Raw genomic sequence first — 13,645 nt, 5'->3', positions numbered from 1 at the left:
ATTTGTGTGATTGATTTTTATTTCAATTAAAAAAAATTGTTGATTCAATTAAATTTTTATTTGAACATATTTTAAAAATCAATTAAGATTTTAATTGGAAAAATGTTCGTGAAATTTTTTTCTGTGCATGCGTAAACCAAGAATGACTTAAGGAGGGGTTCATCGCTTCAACAAAATCTCTGCATATCTATCCGTTGGAGTGGAGGGCCTAGGTCTTTTTGGAGAGTAAGGCTGGCTCTAAAAAACAGAAAAGTATCGATTATCTCAAACAGCATTTCATCGGGAATGGGTCCGCAGAGCGTGTGATAGTTCCGTCCGCCGTTTGAAAGCCATAATTCGAGCCCTGCGCAGACAAACATTTTGGCCGCAGACCTTGGACATTCCAACAGGACTCAACACCATAACATTCAACAAAGAAGATTCTAAGTATTATGAAACTTAAGGAAAATAGGATTTAGAACAAAACTGGGTGATGCCGACGCATTCTGAATGATATTTGAGAAAAACGCAGACAAAAACTGCATAACTGACATTAGAGAAATTTATTTTATATTTCCTCATGACTACCACCTACTGACGCAGTTTAACTTCACAACTTAGTTCTCTTGTTCTTTTCCTACTCTCTGCTATTGTCTTTGATTGCAAACGAAAGCTATAAAAAATTGGGTCATGTCAACGAAAAAAGTGATGCCAAGTTGTTCTATTACAATATCATAGATATAAACCGAATACACCGCCACTATATTTTTAGCGGATAGTAAACACGTTAAAATTGTTACATTTCACCGTCAGAGTGCGTGTTGTGAATTCCGTATAGCATCTGTTCAAAAACGAATTTTACCAATGGCACAACAATTCAATTACACTGTGACGCAATATTAAACCTTTCGCCGCCAAACCTTGCTGAAGACAGCATTTTTCGAGGTATGGCCATACAAAAAATAGAAGAAAATTGCAAAAAAATGTTCAAATTCAAATTTGGAGAAAAAGCTATAGAGGCTCATACGAAATGAACGCCAACAAATTTAGCGTAATTACTTCTCTCCTCTCATCGAGTACTTTCGGCTGAGATAAGTGATATTTTGTTTTGCATTTTTATGTTGTGTTCACGGTTGCCACTCGAGTCAAAAATATTCTACCAAAATTTGGAGAAAAACATTTCAACAAGAAACTACCAAACACAAAAATCTTCTATATAAAATTTTGCCAAAATTGTATTTCAATATAAAATTTTGTCAAAATTTTATTTCTAAAGACATTTTTGGCAAATTTTTGTTTCTATAGAAAATGTTTCCAAAATCTTCTATAGAAAATTTTGCCAACATTTTATTTCTATAGAAATTTTTGGCTAAATTTTATTTCTATAGAAATTTTTGCTACAAATTTATCTCAATAGAAATTTTTGTCAAAATTGTATTTCAATAGAAAATTTTGCCAAAATTTTATTTCTATAGAAAATTTTGCCAAAATTTTATTTCTATTGAAAATTTTGCCAAAATTTTATTTCTATGGAAAATTTTGCTAAAAATCTATCTACAGAAAATTTTGCAAAAATTTTATTTCTATAGAAAATTTTGTCAAAATTTTATTTCTATAGAAAAGTTTGCTAAAAATGTATCTCTATAGAAAATTTTGCCAAAATTTTATTTCTGTAGAAAATGTTATTTCTATAGAAAATTTTGGTAAATTGTTATACCCTGCGCCACACTGTGGAACAGGGTATTATAAGTTAGTGCATATGTTTGCAACACCCAGAAGGAGACGAGATAGACCCTGAGTCGGTCTAGCCATGTCTGTCTGTCCGTCCGTCTGTCTGTGAACACATTTTTGTGATCAAAGTCTAGGTAGCAGTTTAAGTCCAATCGCCTTCAAATATGGTACAAGTTCCTGTTTTGGGTCAGTATAGAACCCTATTGATTTTGGAAGAAATCGGTTCAGATTTAGATATAGCTCCAATATATATCTTGCGCTCGATATGCACTTATATGGACGCAGAAGCAGGGTTTTACCCTGATTTGCTTGAAATTTTGCACAAACATAACACTCACACACATCAAATTTTGCAGGCTTGACTATACGACCAGTCAAGCCTGCAAAATTTGATTAATATCGGTTCAGATTTACATATAGCTCCCATATATATCTTTCGCCCGATATGAACTTATATGGCCCCAGAAGCCAGAGTTTTACTCTAATTTGCTTGAAATTTTGCACCAGGAGAACAATAAGTACTATAGTCAAGTGTGCAAAATTTGATTGAAATCGGTTCAGATTGAGATATAGCTCTCATATACATCTTTCGCCCGATATAGACTTATATGGCCCCAGAAGCAAGAGTTTTAGCCCAATTTGGTTGAAATTTTGCACTAGCAATAAAATTAGTAGTGTAGTCAAGTCTGCTAAATTTTATTGAAATCGGTTCAGATTTAGATATAGCTCCCATATATTTCCTTCGCCCGATTTGCCGTCATATGATCACAGAGTTCAAAGTTGTAGTCCGAGTTACGTGAAATTTTGCACAGGGAGTAGAATTAAAATACTAAGTATGCATGTCAAATTTGGTTGAAATCGGTTCAGATTTCTATATAGCTTCCATATATATTTTTATATAAAATTTTTATTTTTATATAAAATTTTGCCAAAATTTTATTTCTATAGAAAATTTTGCCAAAATTTTATTCTTTTATAAAATTTTGCCAAAATTTTATTCTTTTATAAAATTTTGCCAAAATTTTATTCTTATATAAAATTTTGATATATATATATTTTTATATAAAATTTTTATTTTTATATAAAATTTTGCCAAAATTCTATTTCTATAGAAAAATTTGCCAACATTTTATTCTTATATAAAATTTTGACAAAATTTTATTTCTATATAAAATTTTGACAAAATTTTATTTCTATATAAAATTTTGGCAAAATTTCTATAGAAAATGTTATGTCTGTAGAGAATTATGTCAAAATTTTATTTCTATACACATTTTTGGCAACATTTTCTATAGAAAATTTTTCCAAAATCTTCTATAGAAAATATTGCTAAAATTTTATTTCTATAGAAAGTTTTGCCAAAATTTAATTTCTATAGAAAATTTTGCTAATAATTTATCTCTATAGAAAATTTTGCCAAAATTGTATTTCTAGAGAAAAGTTTGCCAAAATTTTATTTCTATTGAAAACTTTTGCCAAAATTTTATTTCTATAGAAAATTGTGCCAAAATTTTATTTTTATATAAAATTTGGCAAAATTTTATTTCTATAGAAAATTGTGCCAAAATTTTATTTCTATATAAAATTTTGCCAAAATTTTATTTCTATAGAAAATTTTGTTAAAAAATTATCTATAGAAAATTTTGCCAAAATTTTATTTCTATAGAAATTTTTGTCAAAATTTTTGTTCTATGGAAAATGTTGACAATTTTTTTTTATATGGAAATTTTTTGAGAAATATTTTGCAAAACATCAAGAATTCTACCAATCTACCAAACAGTAAAAAATCTACAATTTTTGGTAGAATTCTACCAACTGTGGCAACCGTAGTTGTGTTGTGTAATGCTACGAAATCTATTTTAATCATAAATAAATAAATAAATAAATAAAACTTCAATTTTAATAAAATAATTTCATTTTTGAACTTAATTACAATTTAGTTTTTATTTAATTATGAATCGAAGTTATTCAGTTTACATAAATTTAAAAACTTCATATTTATTAAATATAAATCACATGAATTTTGTGCGTAGATATACGTTCCGACTTTCCATTAATGCTGATCAACTTCCACCAGGTTTATATGTTGTATTGTGAATTCTTCTCATATGATTTTGATAGTCGTGTAAATAATTCGTCTTATAGATATCAGGATTGGAATCGCTTACAGAACTATTGCCTTTGCCTCCATCTTCACACAATCGACATTCGTACATAAATTTTCCAGGATGTTTTCCTGTCATTAGAACATGTTTACGTAAATTCTCTTGAACATTTGTACGAAAATCGCAATGTTGACATTTATAAGGTTTTTCGCCTGTATGACAACGCATATGCCTCCGTAGATGTCCTTTTATTTTTGTTTTAAATGAACATTTGTCACAGTAGAAATATTTTACCGCGTCATCGGGAAGATGGCATTTCTGGTGTCTGAAAAGAAAATAGATGTTTTTCAGAAATAATTATTATTTTTTTTCAAATGGTCGTGGGCTGTAGTTAATAATTAAGTATATACGGTCGAAAGCTCGGCCAGGGCGAATCTTATGCACCCTATGATAGATAAAAATAAGTAAGGAAAGTCTAAAGTCTTTGTAGGTCTATATTTTCGACACCATCACAAATCCTTCAAATTTGTTGGGTGCGATATATAAATGCTTATGTCCGGATATACAACGGAAAAAATTCCGTAATTAAACTAACACTAAATTTAATTTAATTTGGAATTTCACACTCTTCGTATACCTCTTTGAAGGGCGTATGTATTTCCTCCTAGTTGGTTCCTGATTCTATGCTTACCTCAATGACAAGAGACCTTCTTTCTACAATCGAAACCGAACAGCATTTCACATTACGATGAAGTCACACAGAGAAGCCTTGAAACACTCAGAAATGCCTCCAGCATTACTGACAGTGGATAATCAACAGATGAAAAGCTTCTAGGTATTCAGTTGAACCCCTAATTGAACCAGTGATGGAAAATACAAAATTTTCTAAAGAAATTAGATTTCGATAAAATGTTCTATAAAAATAAACTTTTGACAAAATTTTCTATAGAAATAAAGTTTTGACAAAATTTTCTATAGAAAAAATCTTGATTAAATTCTCTATAGAAATTTCTCTATAGAAAATTTTCTATCAAAATTTTCTAAAGAAATAAAATTTTGACAAAATTTTCTATAGAAATAAAATTTTGACAAAATTTTCTATAGAAATAAAATTTTGACAAAATTTTCTATAGAAATAAAATTTTGACAAAATTTTCTATAGAAATAAAATTTTGAGAACAATTGTCTATAGAAATAAAATTTTGAGAAAATGTTCTTTATTTTAAAGACGCTTTTTACTTGAAATATTGCATAATTTCTACTGGAAGTCGTGTTTGAATTTGGAAAATAAAGTTGTCGTTAGCTCAATTTTAAAGGACTTTGATAGCATATGAAAAAAAGAGCTAAAAAAACGAAAAAATAAAATTTGCGTCCTAGAGTAAAGAGAATTGTGTATTAAAAGTATCCTTACTTGAATTCTCCGCTTCTTTGGCGCGGAATCAATACCAACATTGTTAAAGTAAAGACAAAATCTTTGGAATCGGGCATACTTTTTTTTAGTGTACTAGATTATTTTCTTCTGTTGAACCAACCAGATTGTTTCAAAAATATTAGCAGACTGCTTAAGTTAATATTTTCTAGATGGCTTCACGGTTGCCACTCGAGTCAAAAGTAATCTAACAAAATATGGGAGAAAATTTTACCAACAAACGATTTTTTTTGCAAATTTTGTCAAAATTTTATTTCTATAGAAAATATTCTCAAAATTTTAGTTATATAGAAAATTTGGTCTAAATTTTCTTTTTTTAGAAAATCTTGTCAAAATTGTATTTCTATATAAAATTTTCTCAAAATGTAATTTCTATAGAAAATTTTGTCAAAATTTTATTTCTATAGAAAATTTTGTCAAAATTTTATTTCTATAGAAAATTTTGTCAAAATTTTATTTATGTAGAAAATTTTGTCAAAAGTTTTTCTATAGAAAATTTTCTTAAAATGTTATTTCAATAGAAAATTTTCTCAAATTTTTATTTCTATAGAAAATTTTCTCAAAATTTCTCTCTTTTCCTATGCCGCTGTCAAATCATCGATTTGATTGCCGTTGGCTGGGTTTATTTCGAACGTGCTTCCTCTTTTTTTCATTCGTTTTGTTTTGTTATTGTTGGTTTTGTTCTTTAATCATTGTTGTTGTTTTTTTTTTATTTCAGCTTAAAACCATGCATTGACTAAACTACAAATGTAGCTTAACCAACAGAGGAAAAGAATGTTTGTTAAATTTATTTGGGCAAAGCCCTATAGACTTCAATTTTTTTCTATAGAAATTTTTCTCAAAAATTGTTTTCTATAGAAAATTTTTTCAAAATTTTATTTCTATAGACAATTTTGTCAATATTTTATTTCTACAGAAAATTTTACAAAATTTTATTTCTATAGAAAATTTTCTCAAAATTTTATTTCTATTGAAAATTTTATTTCTATAGAAGATGTCGTCAAAATTTTATTTCTATAGAAAATTTTCTCAAAATTTTATTTCTATAGAAAATTTACTCAAGATTTTATTTCTATAGAAAATATTGTCAAAATTTTATTTCTGCAGATAATTTTGTCAAAATTTTAGACAAGTTTTATCTTTATAGGAAATTTTTGTAAAATTGTATTTCTATTGAAAATTTTGTCAAAATTGTATTTCTAGTGAAAATTTTGTCAACATTTTATTTCTCTAGAAAATTTTGTCAAAATTTTATTTCTCTAGAAAATTTTGTCAAAATTTTATTTCTCTAGAAAATTTTGTCAAGATTTTATTTCTCTAGAAAATTTTGTCGAAATTTTAGTTCTATACAAAACTTTTCTAAATTTTATTTATATAGAAAATTTTGTCAATTTTTTTTGTTGAAAATTTTGTCAAAATTGTATTTCTATAGAAAATTTTGTTAAAATTTTATTTCTATAGAAAATGTAGTCAAAATTTTATTTAAATAGAAACATTTGTCAAAGTTTTATTTAAGTAGAAAATTTTGTCTAAATTTTATTTCCATAGAAAATTTTGTCAAAATTTCATTTTCATAGAAAATTTTGTCAAAATTTAATTTCTCTAAAAAATGTTGTCAAAATTTCATTTCAATTGAAAATTTTGTAAAACTTTCATTTCTATAGAAAATTTTATAAAAAATTTATTTCTATTTTTTCAAAATTTTTGTTCGATGGAAAATTTTGTCTAAATTTTTGTTTTATAGAATTTTTTTCAAAATTGTATTTCTATAGAAAATTTTGTCAAAATTTTATTTCTCTAGAAAGTTTTGTCAAAATTTTATTTCTCTAGAAAATTTTGTCAAAATTTTAGTCCTATAGAAAATTTAAATTTTTCAAAAATGTAAAATTTAGTCAAAATTTTAGTTTTATAGAAAATTTCGACAAAATTTTATCAAAATTTTATTTGTATAGAAAATTTTGTCAAATTTTGGTTTTGTATAGAAAATTTTTTCAAAATTTAATTTCTATAGAAAATTTTGTCAAAATTTTATTTCTACAGAATTTTTTTTTTTTAATTTTATTTCCATAGAAAATTTTCTTAAAATTTGATTTATACAGATAATTTTGTCAAAATTTCATTTCTCTAGAAAATTTTGTCAAAAGTTTTTTCTATAGAAAATTTTCTTAAAATGTTATTTCAATAGAAAATTTTCTCAAAAATTTTATTCCTATAGAAAATTTTGTCAAAATTTTATTTCATATTTGTTGTTTTGATCTCAGCTTAAAAACCATTGAGTTGACTACACTACAAGAGTAGTTTAACCAACAGAGGAAAATAATGTTTGTCAAATTTATTTGGGCAAAGCCCCATAGACTGCAAGATGATTGGATGGACGCACATTTCGGAATTACCACATTCCTCATCAGCATCCACTACTTGCAACAAAACTATCAACCAATTATTAGAACAAATTCCGGTTGTTCACCAAACCCAAAGTGAATCAGACTTGAACTTTCCGAAAAAAAGGTTTATGATAGTCGGCTTTTGACGAAATAAATCTTTATACAAACATTTCTTTTTTCCTTTGCCAATTTCAAATCATCGATTTGAGTGAAGTTGCAAAAAATTTATTTCTATAAAAAATTTTGTCAAAATTTTATTTCTGTAGTAAATTTTCTCAAAATTTTATGTTTATAGAAAATTGTCTCAAAATTTTATTTCTATAGAAAATTTTCTCAAAATTTTATTTCTATAGAAAATTTTCTTAAAATTTTATTTCTATAGAAAATATTGTCAAAATTGGTAATTAGAGTTTCAAAAATTTTGTCTACTGGCATTTTTTATTTTGAGGACCAAACTGTGACGTGCATTTTGTTTTCGACCACAGCGATATGGTATTAAGAGAATCTGTTCCTGTCTCCCTGTTGGCTATGAGTTTGATAGGAAATTTCCCGATTTGAAATTTGGTCTTGACTATTGGTAGCCAAGGCTGTTTTTATGCGTGCAACTCTTCGGGCGAGACTTTTCAGGAAATTAGTTCCGATAAACGGACACATTTGTAGAAACAATATTTCTCTGATCATATGTAAGTCGCTCCCCAATATCTGGATTTATCTCAAAGCTTCGCTAACTCATTCCATTCAGATCACACAGATAACAATGAATAATTCAAATGAGTTCGTTAAGTGTTCAAGAAAAAAAATGTAACAAGCCAACATCATTATGGGTTGTAATATTTTTTTAGGAAAATAATTTCCAAATTGCTTCACGTTTTATGATAACGACTCTGATCATGTTCCCCTTTCTTCTTTCCTTCCAAACAAAAAAAAACCCTTTCGCAAACCTTCCACATCAATGCGTAACGATCCAAAGGAACAAAAAACACACAAATGTCGTCCAAATCAAAATGGAGGACATCAAATAAAAGATCCATAGCATAAGACCCAGAGAGTTTGGTTAGCCCAATGAACAAACATACAGACATACAATGCGCTATGATCTTCCCAGATTAAAATACTGCCGCCAAGTGTCCTTTTGCAGACATGGAAAACAACAATGCCTATAACATCCAAAGAACACTACACCACCACCACCACCATCGCCATTCCAGAAGTTATGCCAAAGCGAAGACAACAAAGCCAATATCATCGACAAACGACGTCATTCTCTCTCCACAAAAACGTGACTTATCGATCGCTTTGATATGTTCTGTGAATTTTTACACAGAGTCACATACGAAAAATTCCTTTGCATCACAATCCCACAATAACAGCAGCAACAACAACAACTTCAGTAACATCGAATGGAAAGCAAATGTGGCTACATTGCATTTCAGGTATATACGTTGCTAACACATATCTATCTATCCATACCTCATCGATGATGCCCTTCCTAAAGTTTATAGATCGCGACAAGAGGAGTATGCTGTGGATGAATCGAAAAAACTACGGCAGCACAAAATAGCCAATTGCATTTAAATGCAATTGCAATTGCCACTGTGGAGAGGAGTCTCTCATGCTATGCTTCACTGGTAATCTCGTAATTTTGAATACTGACCGTGTATGGCAAATCTGACGATGGCGGATGGTCAACTTGGATGTACAACACAAATGATGTGGAGTACAGTAGAAGATCATATATGGGGCGGATTCTAATGGTCATAGGCCCAGCGAAAGGCCTTTCCAAGAGTCGTTGTTGGGAACGGACGGGGCACATGTACTTCATTGGCCCTGGATTGCTTTCAATGTCATCGGTACAAAAAAGGAGGAGGATTCTGAGTAGACTGACCGGGATACTCTGCCCAGGAAGGATGGTTAGGTTAAGTTAGGTATAGTGTCAGCTCGATATTCAAGACTCAGACTATTTAGTTCATTGTGATACCACAGTGGTGAACTTCTCTCTTATAACTAAGTGCTGCCCGATTCTATGTTTAGCTCCATGATAAAGGACCTCCTTTTTATAGCCGAGTCCGAACCGCGTGCCACATTGCGGTAAAACCACTTAGAGAAGCTTTAAAACTCTCAGAAATGTCACCAGTATTACTGAAGTGGGATCATCCATCACTGAAAAACTTTGGTCGAAACTGGGTTTGAACCCACGACCCTGTGTATGCAAGGCGGACGTGCTAACCATTGCCCCATGGTGGCACGGAAAAAGAGAAGCGATCGAGGAATGGGATAAACTAAAAATACGTAGACGTATTTCCGTATACGTAGAAGTATTTAGTCATTTGAGTCTTTTGACACCTCCGACCCGGTGTGTAGAATCGACTGCAGTAATGCAATATGAGTCGTTGTTGATATAGACCCTTGGATATTTATGTATGTACAAATAAAGGGAAGATAAAGACAAAAACTTCAGCATCTACATCAGCTTCGAAGAAGCTAGCTGCCCCAATTTAAATGAGCCCATAGTGAAGTAGATGTAGGTCTATTGGGTTCGCAGGAAACGCAAAGTTGTGTGAGTCGAATGTCCTCACTCATCTGTTCAGGTACGGGAGATCGGACAGGATCGTGACAGAGATAGCACCGATCTGGTCGCACTAGGCAGTCGTCCTTCGCTACCGATGACAGGCGGTAGTCTTCTACCCAGAATAACGCTACTCTGGTAGGAAGATATTGACTTCTGAACCGATGTCTCTCTTTTGAGGAGGAGAATCTTCGACCCGGTGTGCAGAACCGACTGCAGTAATACCATATGGGTCGTTGTTGTTGTTGGTGTAGACCCTTGGATATTTATGTATGTACAAATAAAGGGAAGATAAGGACACACATTTAAGCATCTACATCCACTTCGAGGAAGCGAGCTGTCTCCACTTAAAGGAGTCCAGAGTGAAGTAGGTGTCAGGTCTATTGGGTTCGCAGGAAACGCAAAGTGATTTAAGGCGAAGAGAGGTTACTGGACAGGTGCCAGAATATGCCGGATAGTGACCGAGATAGCACCGATCGGGTCTCTCGCTATCGCTGCCAGGTGGTGGTCTCACTCAGAATAACGCCGCACTGGTAGGAAGATATTGACTTCTGAACCGATGTCTCCCTTGTGATAAGAAGAACCTCCGACCCGGTGTGTAGAACCGACTGTAGTAATACCATATGAGTCGTTGTTGTTGTTGGTGTAGACCCTTGGATATTTATGTATGTACAAATAAAGGGAAGATAACGACACACACTTAACCATCTACATCCATTTCGAGGAAGCGAGCTGCCTCCATTTAAATGAGTCCAGAGTGAAGTAGGTGTCAGGTCTATTGGGTTAGCAGGAAACGCAAAGTGATTTAAGGCGAAGAGAGGTTACTGGACAGGTACCAGAATATGCCGGATAGTGACTGAGATAGCACTGATCTGATCTCACTAGGCAGTCGTCTTTCGCTACCGATGACAGGCGGTAGTCTTCTACCCAGAATAACGCTACTCTGGTAGGAAGATATTGACTTCTGAACCGATGTCTCTCTTTTGAGGAGGAGAATCTTCGACCCGGTGTGTAGAACCGACTGCAGTAATGCCATATGGGTCGTTGTTGTTGGTGTAGACCCTTGGATATTTATGTATATACAAATAAAGGGAAATAAGGGACACATATTTAAGCATCTACAACCCCTTCGAGGAAGCGAGCTGCCTCCTTTTAAATGAGTCCGGAGTGAAGTACGTGTCAGGTCTATTGGGTTCGCAGGAAACGCAAAGCGATTTAAGGCGAAAAGAGGTTACTGTACAGGTACCAGGATATGCCGGATAGTGACTGAGACAGCATCGATCTGGTCTCTCTAGACAGTCGTCTTTCGCTATCGCTGACAGGTGGTGGTCTCACTCAGAATAATGCTGCACTGGTAGGAAGATCTTAACTTCTGAACCGCTGTCTCTCTTTTAACAAGAAGAACCTCCGATCCGATGTGTGGAACCGACTGCAGTAATGCCATAGGTGTCGATATTGTTGTTAGTGTAAACCATCGGATATTTGTGTACAAATAAAGGCATGACATGGAAACACATTTAAGCATCCACACCCTCTTCGAGTAACCAAGGTGCCTCCATTTAAATGAGTCCAGAGTGAAGTAGGTTTCAGGTCTGATGGGTTAGTGACTATACAGCCACCAGCAGATGCCGAGTCGTGATTGAGATAGCACCGACCTGGTCTCACTAGTTAGTCGTCTTTTGCTGTCGCTGACACGTAGTAATCTTCCATCCTGCATTATACTGCACTGATAGGATCTTGACTTCTGAACCCCTGCCGTGTGCACAGTCTCCAATGCCTCCATTATTCCCTTATCACTATCTTCACCTATTAGGTGATTAATTGATTGTAAGTCTTTTCTAAATTCGAACGGGATAACCTTGGCTCGACCAGATTGTGCCCTCCAGGATGTGCCATTGTTCGGGTGATTTGTCCCTTTGCACTTTATAGGGCACTGCTGGGTGGAGAGGTCGCAGCGATGCCACACTAAATGCATTTTGAGCTACTGCTGCAGATGCTGTTACGGTGTCTTTGAGTGATATACAGTGCATTCGGCAACGCAGAATTTTGCACCGTCTGAAGGTTTCTCCAGACTAATCGAATTACAGGTCTTTTGAAACATATCATTATCTTTCCCTCAAATGCAACCAACCAATGGCCTCAGGATTTTGATTCTATTTCCAACATTTTTTAGCAAACCACATATTTTCGGCGTATCTCGTTTGACACATCGGGAACTTTAGAATTCTTGCACGTGACAATGCACTGAACACGTATGTAGATGTGAAGCCCCTGCTTCGACCGCACACCAAAAAGTTTTTCAGCGGTGGATTATCCCACCTCAGTAATGCTGGTGACATTTCTGAGGGTTTCAAAGCTTCTCTAAGTGGTTTCACTGCAATGTGGAACGCCGTTCGGACTCGGCTATAAAAAGGAGGTCCCTTGTCATTGAGCTTAACATGGAATCGGGCAGCACTCAGTGATAAGAGAGAAGTTCACCAAAGTGGTATCACAATGGACTGAATAGCCTAAGTGAGCCTCGGCTGCCATCTAACCTAACTAGGTGTTCTGTGAAGTAGGACAGTACCATTTCTTGGAAAATCTTTGTAATGAGGGAACGATGAGGGAACTAATGGATCGATACCAGGCTCAAATATGTGCCCGTTTTCCTGGTTTCAGAACCGAAACAACCTCATTATTTTCCATATATCTTTTATTTCGAGTCGTTATTATTGTTGGTGCGGTAGAGTGCACGAAGTGTTTGATTGTGTACGAGACTGGGGGAACAAGCGGTGGACCCAGGTACCGATATTCTATTCCCGATTACCAGAAACCCAGCGGAGCCTCGTACGCAGATGTGCAGGCGACAACAGAATATATGGTATTATAAGGCTGAACACTGAACGGTGCTATCACAAACCGGCAAAAGGATAATCGACTAATTACTCGAAATATACGAAAATGCCGGAATACGGGAAAATGTAGAAAGGCAAATTAATGGAAGAAAGGGTTAGGACCCAAAAGGAAGCAATCTTTGACAACGTAAAGCCCACGGAGTTGAATGAATGGCCATGGGAGGAACATAATGCAACGTGGAATAATGGTTCGGTCGAAAGGATGTCAAAAATACTACCTATTGTAGACCTATTGAATAATATAAGGACGACTGTGAGAATCATGGTCGGTGCCGAATAGGTGCAGCGAATGGCGGTGTATGTATGGTTTGTTTTGAAGAGAAACATACCTTGACAGACAGACCTCGCTTTAATCTGGTTCGGAGTCCTTCTTACCGGAGAAGAGATGATTTAGGATCCAGTCCAAATTGAAATAAGGGACTGGAATTTTACGTAATTCGTTAAACGCACGAAGGTCTTTAGTGATGTTGCTGACGTGTATGGTAGGGATTGAAACCTCAATATTGAACCCCAAGTATGTTGTACGCCTCATTGATAACCAATTTGAAATATAAATG

At 33.3% G+C, this 13,645-nt stretch overlaps 1 protein-coding gene across 1 annotated transcript in view; it reads right to left on the bottom strand.

The window, feature by feature from the left end:
• Positions 1 to 3,621: 3,621 nt before the first annotated feature.
• LOC142223924 (uncharacterized) overlaps positions 3,622 to 13,645 on the bottom strand; it is a 323,096-nt gene continuing 313,072 nt past the window's right edge. The window contains exon 7 of the mRNA XM_075293738.1: positions 3,622 to 4,140. Coding sequence (XP_075149853.1) covers positions 3,774 to 4,140 — 367 coding nt within the window. The 3' untranslated portion in view covers positions 3,622 to 3,773. The remainder of the gene's footprint in view (positions 4,141 to 13,645) is intronic.

This window comes from Haematobia irritans, chromosome 2 (genome assembly GCF_050003625.1).
Source record: "Haematobia irritans isolate KBUSLIRL chromosome 2, ASM5000362v1, whole genome shotgun sequence".
Classification (NCBI taxonomy): Eukaryota; Metazoa; Arthropoda; class Insecta; order Diptera; family Muscidae; genus Haematobia; species Haematobia irritans.
The sequence above is the reverse complement of the archived record's forward strand: the minus strand, read 5'-3'. Positions and strand labels throughout refer to the sequence as shown.